The sequence below is a fragment of the Chionomys nivalis genome, chromosome 7 (genome assembly GCF_950005125.1).
Source record: "Chionomys nivalis chromosome 7, mChiNiv1.1, whole genome shotgun sequence".
In the NCBI taxonomy this organism is placed as follows: domain Eukaryota; kingdom Metazoa; phylum Chordata; class Mammalia; order Rodentia; family Cricetidae; genus Chionomys; species Chionomys nivalis.
The window spans coordinates 73,673,174-73,688,050 of record NC_080092.1 but is presented as its reverse complement, the minus strand read 5'-3'; the positions used below and the strand labels follow the sequence as shown (position 1 = coordinate 73,688,050).

Below are 14,877 nucleotides of genomic sequence, written 5' to 3'. Positions count from 1 at the left end.
GAGGCATTTTCATCTTGCTTCCTCTGCATCTGGGTTACGACTGCAGAGTGAGCCTTTCCTCTTTCCAGAATTCTCTTATTCTGGTCACCCTGCCTATACTTCCTGCCTGGCTACTGGTCAATCAGCGTTTTATTAAACCAATACAAGTGACAGATCTTTAAAGGGTACAAGACCATTGTCCCACAGTAACTCCTCATAGTCTTTGCCATATTTGGGTGCCACAGACTTATTCACTTACTATTTTTATTAACTATTATTTGTATTCACCCTGAACTGGAAACACCTCACAGACAGGGATCTGTAGCTGTCTTATTCCCCACAGCACATGATAGTCATTATCTAGTCCGGTGATGGGATAAATGTAAGTTACTTACATGACAGGTTGACAGTGGCCAGGTATTGTCAAAGGGATTCTACAGCTACTTGTGAGCCAAGTCTGTGCCTTGTCCCTCTAATGGATCTGAAATCCTTTCAGGGTGACACTTAATTGCTCAATTATTCTGTGACATCCACCTTATAAAGGATAGAAATGGACTGGTACTTTATAAATACATTTTTAAAATTTTCATGAAACATATTTCCCTCCTATGAAAATTCCAGAAGATGTAATTACCAACAATTCTCTCTCTCTCTCTCTCTCTCTCTCTCTCTCTCTCTCTCTCTCTCTCTCTAATTTTCAAGGGCATTTGCAACTTTGGGCAGCTTCTATCAAAGTATTCTATTTACCAGTTTATTTTTATTTATGTATTTTTTATTTTATTTTATGTGTGTGGATGTTTGACCTGCATGCATGTGTGTATACCAGATGCACAATGAGGCCAGAAGAGGGTTTCATATATCCTGGAACTGGAGTGACAGATAATTATAAACCACCATGTGAGTGCTGAGAATAGAACCTGGGTCGTCTGAAAGAGCAGTCAGTGCTCTTAACTACTGAGCCATCTCTCCAGCCCTTCCAGCTTCAGTTTGAATGTTGTTGTGTATTTCCTGTACACTCACAAAATGTAACAAAATTCAGAATTTCAAAGGAAAAACTATAATGTTTTTGTCCCTGGGACACTGACAGTTGATTGAGTTATTCATTCAGCTATTGAACAACTCATTTCACAAACATTACCTAAGCACTTACTGTATGTTGGTCGTTGCATTAGGCACATGGTGTTCAAGGACAAATAGCTCTTTGCTTAAAGGGTTTACTCAGATAATCCATGTCTTCATGCAGTAAACACGTGTTGACTGCCTTCATGTGCTCAATATACAAAGTGTTGGGAATACAGCAGTGACTGAACAAAAATTCCCAATAGCAAAGAACATCTTTTCCAACAAAGCAAGAATAAACAGGTATAAGGCACAATGTAATGGGCAGCATCATAGACTGGTTGGAAGGAGCACATTTTTTAATGCAAAAATGGGCTATAAATGTTTTGATCTTTTTTCCAGACACATATGATCTCTGTTGCTTACTACTTCTGTTATCCTCTTTCATTATTTTTGTAAACAATTTTTTAAAACTGTGAACCACTCTTAGCTCCTTGGCTTAACTTGACTCACAAGGAAATGCTTCGCAAATCCTTGAGAGTAGGGATGTACAATTTTCTATGGAAGCGGAGAAGAGACAGAACCTACTGGATGGGAAGAGGGAGGGGTCTTAGGAAGTTGAACTAGGTAGATGATAGTTGGAGAGATAAATCTGGCTCTCATAGTGGAGCAAAGAGCTTGTGGCACATGACGTACGGTAGCACTTCCATGTTTATCATCCATATTCTCATTATACTTAAGTACCCTAGTTCTTATTCCACCTTAACCTCGAATTGGGCCAATAAAGAATCTCTATCATGAGGTCCCAGTAAGGCAGCAAAATGCTAGACATATTGTCTTTAATTCCCCCAATCCTACAGCAGTCTGTCCCTAGTTGTTGTTTCTCAGCACTCACCATACTCTAGCATGTGTCAGCACACCTTGGTGTTAATTTCTTACATTTTTTGGTTGTGAGCCTAGCCCTTAACGGCTGAGCTATCTCTGCAGCCCTTGGTGTTAAGTTTCTTATTTCTACCAATTCGTGTTGTTTATGTGAAGTTGTCTCTCAAGGATGCAGATAATTGATTCCTTCAAGAGAATGAGGCTGCATTGTCTGTTTCTGCTACTGATTCTGAAAGAGTCTCTTTTCTGATTCAGAGACACACACAAAAATGGATCCATCCTATATTTCACATGTGACTTTTAGTCTCCCTATTCAATCAAAAAGGACGATGTACATCACCATAGCAACAGTATGGGCTTTCCCTCCCTGTCTTTTGAGCAAAACTGGAGACTCTAGAGGCTGGGATCCAGGAAGGTCAATACTGCTACTTCTCCTTCAGAGGGAGCAGCAAGCATGGCGATTTGAAAGGCTGTTCATCATTCAGTACAGCTACTTCATCAGTGTCTCTTAGAATAAACCTCAAATATGCCCACGTTCTCAATGTGTACAACCATGTACAGTATGTAATACACATATGTATGTGTGTGTGTAAATACATGTGTACCCTATATATGTACTACTCAATAGACTTGTGGCTTTCTGAATAGAAATTGGGTACTGCGTGCTCAGAGCCTAGCATGTAGCAGGAGTACAATGGACGTGGAAAGAGGAGAAAATGAACCAGAGATTGGGCCATACATGCCCTGTGAAGTGGTGAGCACAGCTTTCAGGGAGCTACTTTATCCCTTGGGGATGAAGAACTCAAAGGAGGTTTGGAAGAAGAAATTGTCCAATTTCTCCCAAGTAAGAAATATTTCTTTTTCTTGTCTAGCCTCACTCTTGGAACTTAATCCACAGACATGATTCTTTCCCAATATTATCTCATGTTTCATCCTACAAATAACCTACTTTATACTAGATATTAATCTAAGCACTTGAAATGATTAGCAAGCTAAGGAGCTTGATTATTAAAAGCAGTTAATTTTCACCTTTTACAAAAATGAAGACATTTGAATCCCTGCATATGCTCATTTATCACAACCCCCAATAAGGCATTCAGGAATTCTTCATGTAGGACATGAAGAATTTTTACAAAAAAAATGCAGTTGTTAATGGCATCTTACATCCACAAAGTTTTATAAAAACAAAGCAAATGATTACCATCAATTATAATAACCTCATTAGACAAAGCTACAGTTCATATGCAGCTCTTCAGATAGCAACCACTGCAGTGTGCCGAGGAAAATGCCTGATATTAATTGACTCATCATGATTAGCATCAATCGATGTGGCAGATGGCAATGCGATTACGCACGGTCAACACAGTAAACACATGCTTTGTTGCAAGAAGTGTCTTCTTGGGTCCTCTCGAAGGACAGCCAGAAATAGAGACTGAGGGGAGGCTTTGAAGACAATACAAAAGAAATAGGAAAAGTTAAGCTGCAGGGTGATAAATATTTGTCTTTTCTGAGGCTCACTAGAATTTCACTGGAAGAAAGTATGGACTGGGTAGAGTTTAGTAATTAGAAGGTGCATTAAAACTAATAGTTCCCCCATTGGTTAATGTGTGGTCAGGGCTTAATAAATCAAACAATGGGAATTCACTGTTTTCAGAAGCAAACTCATTTCATTGATAGATAGCTCCCACTGTTAGAACACGTATTAAGCTGAATGTCTTCTGTCTGCAGCTTCCACTATCGGCTCTTCATGTGGCGTAGGTGTTCTACTCTTCTTGTTCACTAGAGCAGGTTAATTATCTCAAAAGTTAACCTTGTGCACAGTGATCCTCATATGACATTATTTAGAGCCTCCAAAATGCTGGTTTCTAGCATTGAAACCATACCAGCTTAGAGAGAGGCAAACTGAGGGGCTTGGGGGAAAATGCAACGACATTAGTGTAATCTGCCCAGGGCGAGACGTAACTGTACTGATGCTGGGGCTGCTTGAGAGAAAGAGAGGGAGAGAGAGAGAGAGAGAGAGAGAGAGAGAGAGAGAGAGAGAGAGAGAGAGTGACAGAGAGGGAGGGAGAGACCCGATGTGTGTTCCCACTTTCTGGGAAGCTGTTCCTTAGTCTCCTCAGTCTGCACTGTATCCCAGCTTGCCATTTCAAGATGTAATTACTGTTAGGCCCCTCTCTTTCCCTTCTTCACATTAAGGGGGTGTTAAGTTTTATCTTTTTAGAAAAGTGGGACTTTCAGGCAAAGCAGAGCATTTCCTATAGCTGGCATGGTGGTTGCTACCCAGTATGTCCTGGGAATATACAGACCCAGAATACACTGCCTGAGATACAAGTTCATTTGCTCTGGGGAAGGACTGGAACATCAGTTTGGACAGTGCTTACCACCCTTGTTATTTCTTCTTTGCTGCTCTATTTAAATGTTTTCATTAATAAACACTAAAAAATAGTTAATAATGGACCATAATCAGGTTCACCTGGGGACTTTTATTTATTTATTTTCTGAGACAAGGCATTGCTGTGTAGCTCAGGCTAACTTCAAATGTCTGATCATCCTGTTTCTGCTTCCCTCCTGCTGGTGTTACAGACACCTATCACCATGTCTGTTTTTCTGGGAACTTTCAAATGTAGATTCTTTGAAGCCTCTAGTCCCCGTGGTTTGTAATAAGTCTAGAAAAATTAATATGCTAAGAGGGTAAATTATTATGTACTCATTGAGATGCACTCAAAAGTATAAGTTGTTAACGTACACGTTACAATCACTCCACTTAAGCACTGAAGGAACCGTGTAAAGATTTTAACTGTACCCATCTATAGTTTTACCCACTCATTTAAATGGTGTTTCTGCTTTGAAGCACTGCTGTGGTAAGTGCTGAAATATGACAGCAGAGAGCAGAAATAACTACCAACGAGCAAGCAAGTTAGCAGATAAAGTAGCAACAAACTTTAAAATAACATATATTTGTATAAGGAAGAATTTAATTCCTCTTTAAATATTTCCTACTTGAGACTGGCCTTCCCCAGTGCCTCTGAATTGAGAGGCTTTTAGCCTGCTTTGGTTATACTCCCTGTGGTGCTCTAGTTCAGGGCCTGTGGCTCTAGAGAGGAGTTTTTTGTTACTTGGTTACTTTTAGCAGACATCTTTAATCAATCCTAGCACATTTCCCCCTACAGATTTGGAGAGACTCCCACCCTGTAGCTGAAGTCCATTGTCTATGCAGCCATTACTAATAGATGATAGACAAAGTACCGTGTGAGATCTACATGCAGTGTCTCAAACACAGTGCCCTGACATGCCTGGAGGCCCCTTTCACGTCCTATCCCTCAGTTCCTGCTTTATCTTTTCTTTAAAGTCTATCAATTGAGCACTCCTCACATCTGGGATCCCACTAAAATTTTAAAATATCTTTGAGAGGTGTCTAAATTGTGCCTTAGAAGAATCATGTGACATCCCAAGATAACACGGTACTGTATCAAAGCAGGGGCAACAAATTCAGGCCCTTTGACTCCAAAGCTGATATTTTAAAATCATTCTTCATTGCTTCTCTCCAAGCCCAGTTCAAAGGGTACCTCCCCTATGAAGCTTCCCCTGACCTCTTCCAGTAAAATGCATCATGACTTTCTTTGAGGCGGCCAGGGCTTTTTTGTACATCTCCATTTCAACATGACATTATACTTCAATGATTTGAATATAGTCCCTTTTGAACTCCTTTGGGGCGAGAACTCTTTCTTCTTTTTCATTTTTAAATCCATGTAACCCTAGTAACTAGTAGGGTCTCTGGACCGACTCTTGGTCTATGCATTTTGAATGCATACCAAAATCTGGCTCGTGAATTTCTTTAACTTGTAGTCTATTTGATGGCATACAGCCTTAGCACCTTTAAAAATGCCAGATTTTAACCACACCATTAAATAATAAAATAAAAAGACCGCATTAAATGTACACTCTTGTAATTTTAAAGTCTTTTTGACATCACTTCTTGAGACTAACTAGGAACCTACTTACTGGTTACTTGTTGCATGAGTACCCCTGATCCTTCAGTTGCTCACAGGTGTAAAAGAGTGAAATAAGTCACAAGTATACCATCACAGATGAAATCTGGATAAACCTTATTATCTGTTATCTCTTCTGAAACTATGGTTCATTGCATTACTTTGATTTACTTTTATCTGAATTGATGGTGGTACCTGACGACACTCACCATCACAGGTGTGGCACAATGAAATTTCCATTCAGCAGAATTTCAGGCAAACTCCTCAGTTCCTTGACATTGATTTCTCAGTGCACTGTATGCTTAGACAAGTAAGACGCACTTCATCAGAAGGGAGCTATGTTGTCATATGGGATGCATGAGACACCGATGACCCAGAGAGGCAGAAGCAAAGAGGCACAGAAAAGGTGAGGGCTTGATCTTAAATAATTTTTGGTTGTGAGCCTAGCCGTTAACGGCTGTGCCATCCCTCCAGGCTGAGCTTAAATAATTCTCTAGTGGCTCTCAACCCCCTACACGAGTCACAGATCAGATATCTACATTATGCTTCATAACAGTACCAAAAATTACACTTATGAAGAAGCAACAAAAATGATTTTATGGTGGGGGTTATCACAACATGAGGAACTGTATTAAAGAGTCGCAGCATTAGGAAGGTTGAGAACCACCGCTCTCAGACCTGTCAGGGCTTAGTTCCAAGAGGCATGTGCTAGGGTTTAGGAAGGAAGTACTGCTTCACTGTAGCCTCTCTGGGTAACCTGTAATCCAGGATGCAAAAGCTGGAGAAAAGAGGTGAGGACCTCCTCTTTTCACAGAGTCAAGGGAAGCCTTCCCATCAGTGATTCTACTTCGGATCAAAACAGGCACCAAATCTTACAAGTTGGCACCAAACCTTAACACTCTGGTGGATTTCCATACCTCCCCAGAGAAGGCCTGTCCATTGAGGAGGTGCTCGGACCCTTGGCTGTCTTCACTCCCGAAATGTAGCCGGATCTCCTCCAGTCGGTGGCTATATGTCATGGGCCCTCCTGAAATGTTGACCAAGTGCTCCTTGTCCAGGCGGAGGGAAACATGCCTTCCAGTGTTGTACATGGTCCCACTGACCTACAAAGCAATGGGTGACAGGTCAGACAGGGGTTTTCCTTCCATTTCTCCCCAAACCCACAGGTGCACAGTAGACCCATGCCATTTATATCTTTTGAGGGTAACACATCAGAATAAATCCACATGTGTGGAAGGGCATGGTGGCCTCTTCAGAGGGCTTTCCTTCCACACCCAGCTTCTAATGTAGTTCCAGGAAGGCATAAGTCACGTTATCTTTCAGGAACTTTGAAGGGAGGCACTTCAGAGATTTCTTTTTCGCCAACTGTGACAACTATTTTATATATTGCACCTTATAAAAATTAGTTTGCCCCTCTCCTCATAGTTGTTTGGAAGGTAGAGGTGGTGTAGAAGTTCAAAGTCTCAAGTGTAAGGAGTCAGAGTAAGCAGTGGACAGAGAGTTTAAAGGAGCCAAGTGAAAGATGGGAAAGCCACTTTGGGTGACCAGGAACAAGCCCCAGATGGAGACTGATACACTTTGAAGTCTCAAGCACCCAGTCCAGCTGTCTTGGTTAGATCTCTCTCCCATCCTGGTAGTAGACATCACACAGAAAGAGGTCAGGTCACATGGGGTCCCATTTCTCACATCTAAACCTTATTTCTCATTCCCAGTCCCATCTTGTTTCAGTTCTTTCCACTACTAAACTTAGTGCTTCTTCTTCCTTCCCTTCATGTCCTTTTCTTTGAATCAACACTCAGCTTCATTTTGTGCTCTATGACCTTAGCACAGCTCTACAAATGACCCCGTGTCATTCCTATGTGGGAGCCTTCCTTACTTTCTTGGGTTATACCAGGGAGTTTAAGGGAGACTTGGAAGGAAACTTGATGGGTTACTTCTAGGTTACCCGATGCTGAATTATTAGGATATTCACCCTATTCACTCTGACCCTTTAGGCATATAGTTTTCTCTTAGCAATTCCATAGTGACTTCATGTAACTTCCATTTATCTGTCTATCTGCTGCTCATTCAATCAATCATTTACTTATATATCATCTATCAATCATCTATAACCTCATATCTGGCTGTCTATCTGTGACCTTAATTAGAGAGAAGGTCTTTTTATGTAGCTTAAGCTGGTCTGAAACACCCAATCCTCGGGTCTTAAGTTCTAGGACTATAGCTATGCACCACTATGCCTGGCTTAATGAAATGTCCGGTAATGCTATTAGATCTGGTCTTTGAATATTTGCCCAGAGGCCTCCCCTTCTACCTTTCTGACCCTTGTTTTGTATGACACTAGTTTAGTTCTTAGATGGCTCACTGCTCCATTAACTTGTTTTTTTTTTTTTTTTTTGCTGTGAGGCATGGGTCATGTGAGTCCAGATGGCCAAAGGGAGGAGCGAGTGGGCAGAGGAGAATCACTAGAATTCTGTATTTTTCGGCATCTCTTCTCTCCAGTTCCTTCAGGGCACCTGAACTGCATTTACCAGATACTTTACATCTTATTGGCATTTGTTTTTAAAGTCGACTGTTCCTTGTAAGCAAGTGACCTAGGAGAAAGTTTCCTCTGTTCTCCAGCCTCAAGCATGTATACAGCTTGCTGCTAAGACGAAAGGAGAATATACCTTGTTTAAGCTCCAGACTTTTTTTGTAGGTAATGGTTTAAGGTTTGACATTGCTTCTACTATCAAATAAAATTTGTTTTTTTCTAGCTATTAGAATAATATAGAGACATTATATTGTATATATAACAGAAAAGTTTAAAGAATAGTCATAATTTCAGTATTAACCAAATAGCACTAGTATGTTGGTATGTAAACTTTTCATACTCATAAATATGTATTTTATGAGATAGTTAGATAAATATGTCTTTAAATATGTTATTTTCATATACATGTATTATATCTGACTTACTAATGATATTTTCTACTAACACAAATATTTCTAGGTCATGATCTGCTATTCAATATCACTTTAAAACAGCTGCAAGTAGTCTATGGCAAAAATACAGTCTATTGGGGAATCTTTACAACTCTTCCACTGGGTTACATATCCTCGTGGCTGAAACAGCTCACCAGTCTAGGGGCATCTCACTAGGCAAATTCTGAGAGCGCTTGCTATGTGTTGCAGCATGCATCTGCAATGAGAAGTGGCTCCCAGGGAACAGAGCTGGACGTCTGCAATGCTCTTCATATGCCAGGGAGTCGTGAGCTCTAATTGCACCACCAATGAACAGCTGTCCTGAGTCCATATAGCCTGATGCCTTGTACCACTAACAACCCCCACATTTCCAAAGACCCCTTCGTCAGAATTATCTGAGACGTCTAAAGAAAATGGTTGCCTATTTGAGCAACACTTCAATCAAAGCCTGAATCCCATGCTCATCTGCCTTTCCCCCAGTTTTTAGAAAACACACTGACACAAAGCAAGTGTAAGAACTGGGGTCTTTTGTGTCAAAGGAGTCCCAATCCATGCCTTGCCAGCTATGTAACTCTGGAAGGTTTACTTAATTTCGCGAAGCTTCCGTTTCGTAACTATACGACAGATATAACACAAGTTCCTTCATGGAACTGAGGGGTGAGAAGTCAAACAACTAAAGCAAAGCTCTAAGGCATCTTCAAAACAAACAGTTAAGTAACAGACTAATTAGTAGTTACTTTAAATATAAAGGGGCCACACGCATATAAGGTTTCTAAAGCAGTCCAGATTGCAGAGACAGCAAGTGGAATAGAGTTTGGAGAGCTTGGGGTCAGGAAGGAAAGGGAAGTTAATATTTAGTGGACATAAAGTTCCAGTTTTGTAAGACATAGCGTTCTGGAGGTGAATGGAGGGAAGGGCATGTGGTGACATAAATGTATTTAATGCTGTTGAACTTGAAATGATTAAGATGTCAACGTTTAAGGGATGTGTATTTTATTCGCAAAAAAAAAATGAAAAAACTCCCCTCTGAAGTCGCATTATTAAATAAATAATATTTGCATGGACTAAACATTTTCATTCTCTTCCTTTCTCTCTTTTGGCTATTGGACGCATGTCTCACTGATGTGGAAGGATCCTCCTCCTCCATCTCTCTACCATCATTTACTTCTCTTTCCAGAACCTGGTGGATCATAAAGGTACTTGTAGAACATCACTCAACCTCTACTTTCAAATGCTCCACTTGCCTCTCCCTTTGGACTTTAATGTGCTAGATTTGGGGAACAGACAACACATTTAGAAGACTACAAAGCGAAACAAAATTAGGAGAATCAAAAAGTAAATCATTGTGCCTTTTGTTTCTCTATTTCTCCCTGTTCCCCTTCTATACACATGGTTGTGTCTTCATTCTTCATTCATTCATTCATTCATTCATTCATTCATTTTCATTGACTCCTTCACTCATCAGCAATTAATTCATCTGGGTTCACAAATGGTTACATATTACTTATTGTGCTAGGAGCTTGGGATACTAGAGGCGCATGCATGGTCTACAAAACTCTCACTTCTTTATGCAAGTTCCCAGTGTGCAGGCAGCTGGGGGAATATGTAACATACACCACTATGTTGTTACAATTAGATGCAACATCTCCTTATCTCTACCCTTTCCCTAGACAATGAAATAACATTAATTTGTATTAATCATAAAAATATGTGTAGCCAGGGTACGGTTTGTTGCACTTTAATTTAAAAATAAAGGCTTGACAACATTATGTATGATATCTGAATCTAACAGTACATCTGCACGGTAGTAATTAACACTGCACCAGTGTCATTTTATCTGTAATGCTAATTACTGTGTTTCCAATGAATGACTTTGGTGCACAGCATGTTGGGAAAAGTTTATTTATGCAGACCAGGAAACAGGTGAGTGGAGAAGCTGAAGCTGCAGGGGAGATCCAGGTTGCCTCTGGCTGCCCCAAAGCTCTCTAGCTTTTTTTTTGAATTCATTGCAACCTGAGGCAAGAAGTGTGTGTGTGTATTGCCCATTTTGCAAAGGAAGTAATTTAGGGAGGTTGATAAGGGTTCAGTGACTTGTCCAGAATCATCCCACAGTGGGCAGGAGGCAAACTGAGGGCCAGTTATCTTGATGAGAGCAAAAGCAATGGTCTCTGCCCATTTCAGATGGAAGTTTGGTGTTGGGTGTCATTTCTTCTGTACACTGCAGATAAGGTCTTAGGCAGTTCTGGGGGTGGAGAGTAACAGGATTTTTTTTTTTTTTTGAGAACATGGAAGACTCATGCTAGGCTGCTGTCAGTCTTAGGATGAAGACCCAAAAAGACCTCGTTCTCATAGCTATAGACATTTATACTAGTTTAAGACTAGTTGGAGCTACATTTATTAAAGGAGGCAGGACATATATGCCTGTAGAGATGGTATGTCAAATAATATCAATAACTTGAGGCAATATAAAAATAACGCTCTTTTGTAAACCAAATAATCAAACATAAAAAGGAAATTTAAATAAACAAGAGAAAAAAAACAGCAACTGATGTGGGATTCCCCTCTCTATGCTGTAAATACCATTGGTTAATAAAAAAATCTGTCTTGGGCCTGACAGGGCATGGTAGAGGTAAGTGGAGAAAGCTAAACTGAGTGCTGGGAGGAAGAAGCCAAGTAGAACCACTGGAGACAGATGCTGGAACTGTACCCAGTAAGCCACAGCCTCGTGGTGATACACAGATTAATAGAAATGGGTTAAATTAAGATATAAGAGTTAGCCAATAAGAAGTTAGAGCTAATGGGCCAAGCAGTTTATAACTAATGTAGTCCTCTGTGTGTTACTTTGGGACTGAACGATTGTGGGACCGGGTAGGACAGAAACTCCCTACGACAAGCAACCCCAAATTCACCATGTTTATTTTATAACATTGGATGCCTTTGTGGAGCAAGCACAGTTCTGGACAGTGGTTAGAGATCTGCCAGGCTTCTTCTTAGTGTGTTCGTCTTCTAGCTCATTACATAGACAGCCTTCTATTAAAGGAAATGATTTTGCTCAGTGCATCTTTTAAGGTAAGGGGAACATTCATTCTTTGAGAATCGGCCACAGTCTGACACCAGCAGACTGCATCTTTACCTGGGGTCAAAATGGCTGTTACATTATAAACCCAGATTTCCCCTTTAAATCCTTACAATTTCTTCTCAAAAGATGCAACACCCCTCTTGGTGAGGGACTTACGCCTGTGCCATTTCTTCACTTTGGGTGGGAAGATGTCAAGCTAAATCCATGTGTGGGATGGCAGCTTCTCATAGGGATGACACCCCTTGAGTCCCTTCTGTGGTCTTTTGTGTTCTGAGACAAACAGCTGTCCTTGTGGAAAAGGTGTCTTTGGCTCTTCAACCTGCTAATTTAACCACTGGGAATGATTAAATTGTTCCAATTACTAGGGATTACTTAGCAATGTGATACCACAGTGTGTTCTTCAAGAAGCAGGGTGGTAGTGGGAGCGGGGTGAGGAACCTTGCACCGGTTTGGAGTTTAGGATGTTTGGGATTTCTTATAGCATTAGTGAGGGTTCTCCAGAGAGACAGATGTGACTTCTACAGAATCATACAGTTGCCAGGTGCCATGCTAAGGACCAGTGACCTTGATCTCACTGAAGCTGAAGCTCATGGAGTCAACTAGACTGGTAAGCACTCAGCCACCAGATCCTACTGTTCCCATGCCCTCAGCACTGAGGTCACAGGCTTGTGCCACCATCTGAATTTTCTTCATGGAGTTTTGGGGACCTGAACACAAGTCCTCATGCTCATGAACCAGGTAAGTGACCAAGCTCTCTCTCCAAGCCGGGGTATATAATTTTTTTAATTAAAAAATTAAATGTGTCAAAGATTCTTTGGGCACTGTGCTTGTAGGATTGATATTCTATTGCAGAAATCTGAGTTTGAGTGAACATTAACCTTAGAACATCCAAAACGCTCAGTAGTTACTTGCTTGATATAACACACGACTAAATGTGAAGGTTTTGTTACATTTCCTCACAAGGTAGCCTGCCCAAAATGTCCTGTGATGAACTGAAGAACATTTCCAATAGCACAAATGGAAATGTAATACTACAAATGGAGTCACTAGAGCAAATGAGATTCCTGCTGTATAAAGGGGAAAGAAGGCCATGAGACTTGTGCAGGAGTTGCTTCTCTCTCTCTCTCTCTCTCTCTCTCTCTCTCTCTCTCTCTCTCTCTCTCTCTCTCTCTCTTCAACAGGGTCTTGCGTTGCAGGTTGGCCTTGAACTCTCAATCATCCTTCCTACCCCCGTCTTCCTAGGGCTGGGATTATAGGCATGTGCCATCATGCCATGCTCATCTCACAGCCTAGAGTAGGAAACAAGGCACAGCTAGGCTAAATCATCACTCAAAGGACCGGGGAGGATGCAAGAGAACCACAATTGTGTTATTACAATTCAAGAGATAAAAGACTTCTAGGATCTCAGAGAGCAACTTTCACAGACACCAGAGAGAGGCTACACTTACTTCTCAGTGGTCCCATGGATGCCAGAAACTTACTGCTGGACGTCATTATGCAGAGTGACAAAGAAAAGACAAACATTGTATGTTCTCCCTCATGTATGGGAACCAATGAGACGACCTTGTAGAAAATATGAAATGGAATGGTGGACACTTGAGTGGGTAGGAGGACATAAGGAAATTAAGAATGGTTCGGGACAGGGGAGGTAGCTGTAGGATCAGGGGATAGGTGAAAGAGAGGAGCTGGGTTGAAGAAAGGTTAAGGGAGACAGATGGCTAGTGTAAAGGGTATGAATGTATGTTAAATCACAGTAAGCTCTTTCAACCTGTATGCCTGCTACATGTCAAAAATGAAAAGATTAAAGGCAAATACATTGATGGTCTTTGTGTTGGTTGTAAGGGAAGAAGGGTACATTTTGGCCCATGGCTTCAGGAAGTTGCAGTTTGTCCCAGCAGAAAAGGCAAGCTGGTGGTTACAGCAGCGCCATTCACAGCAGAGTATCTGTTCTTGTGGTAGGTAACCAGAGAAAGCAGGATGGAGCCAGGAATGAGTGGGACTTTGGAAGTCCAGCCCCTATGATCTGTTTCTGTACCCAAATGTTAGAGAAGAAATTTCACGTAAAGCCAGAGAAAGCTTTAAAAAAAAAAAGGATTTTAGACAAGAGCAGAGTCAAGTGCAGCTTCTTGTAACCATCTTTTCTCTGGTAGGCTCTATTTTGGGGGGCGAGCAGAGGTGTGTTTCCTTTAAGAAAGGCTTCCTGGCAAGACCATGGCCTTCCCCTGTATATCTAGGCTGAGCAACGTATCTCTCAAAAAAGAATGTGCTCCTAGATGCCAGTTTAAGTACTAGGGATAAATCTTGTTCCTTCTGCCAGTGGTCCCAGACTGTCCAAGCCTCACAACTGTTCCTCACATTCGGCAGACCTAATTTGGTCCTATGCAGGTTCACCTGCTATAAGTCCTGAGTCATTAAGCTCTCACTAGTTCAGGTCAGCTGTTTTTGTGGGTATCACCATCATGGTCTTGACCCCTTTGTTCATATTATTGCTCCTTCCTCTCTTGGGCTGATCTCAGGTAACTTGGCCCATTGCTTTGCTATAGATCTCTGTATCTGCTTCCATCAGTTGCTGGTTGAAGGTTCTATGATGACAATTAAGGTAGCCAACAATATGATTAGAGGGGAAGGCCAATTTAGCCTTGAAGTGAAGCCTCAGACTTTGTTGACTCCCCATGGGAAACCTTACCCTTTTGAGGAGTGGATGGGAAAGTGGGGTGGAGGGAAGGTGGAGGAAGCAGGAGGACAGGAGGTAGTGGGAACAGGGATAAAATGAGAAAAGATTGTCTTATAAAAAATTAAGCAAGATAGAAAGAAAGAAAGAAAGAAAGAAAGAAAGAAAGTCTTCTTGATTCAGCATTAATGACAAAAACTTTGCAGCTCTTTTAAGAGGCTCTGCCTCCAAACATTTAAATGGTATTTATGAGCATC

The 14,877-nt window shown here is 41.1% G+C and overlaps 1 protein-coding gene across 2 annotated transcripts in view; it reads right to left on the bottom strand.

Moving 5' to 3' along the window:
- The window catches only part of Ca10 (carbonic anhydrase 10), a 474,608-nt gene that overhangs the window by 86,983 nt on the left and 372,748 nt on the right, over nucleotides 1–14,877 (bottom strand). For both annotated transcript variants that reach the window (XM_057776888.1, XM_057776887.1), the window contains exon 5: nucleotides 6,827–7,012. In XM_057776888.1, the coding sequence (XP_057632871.1) occupies nucleotides 6,827–7,012 (186 nt within the window). The remainder of the gene's footprint in view (nucleotides 1–6,826; nucleotides 7,013–14,877) is intronic.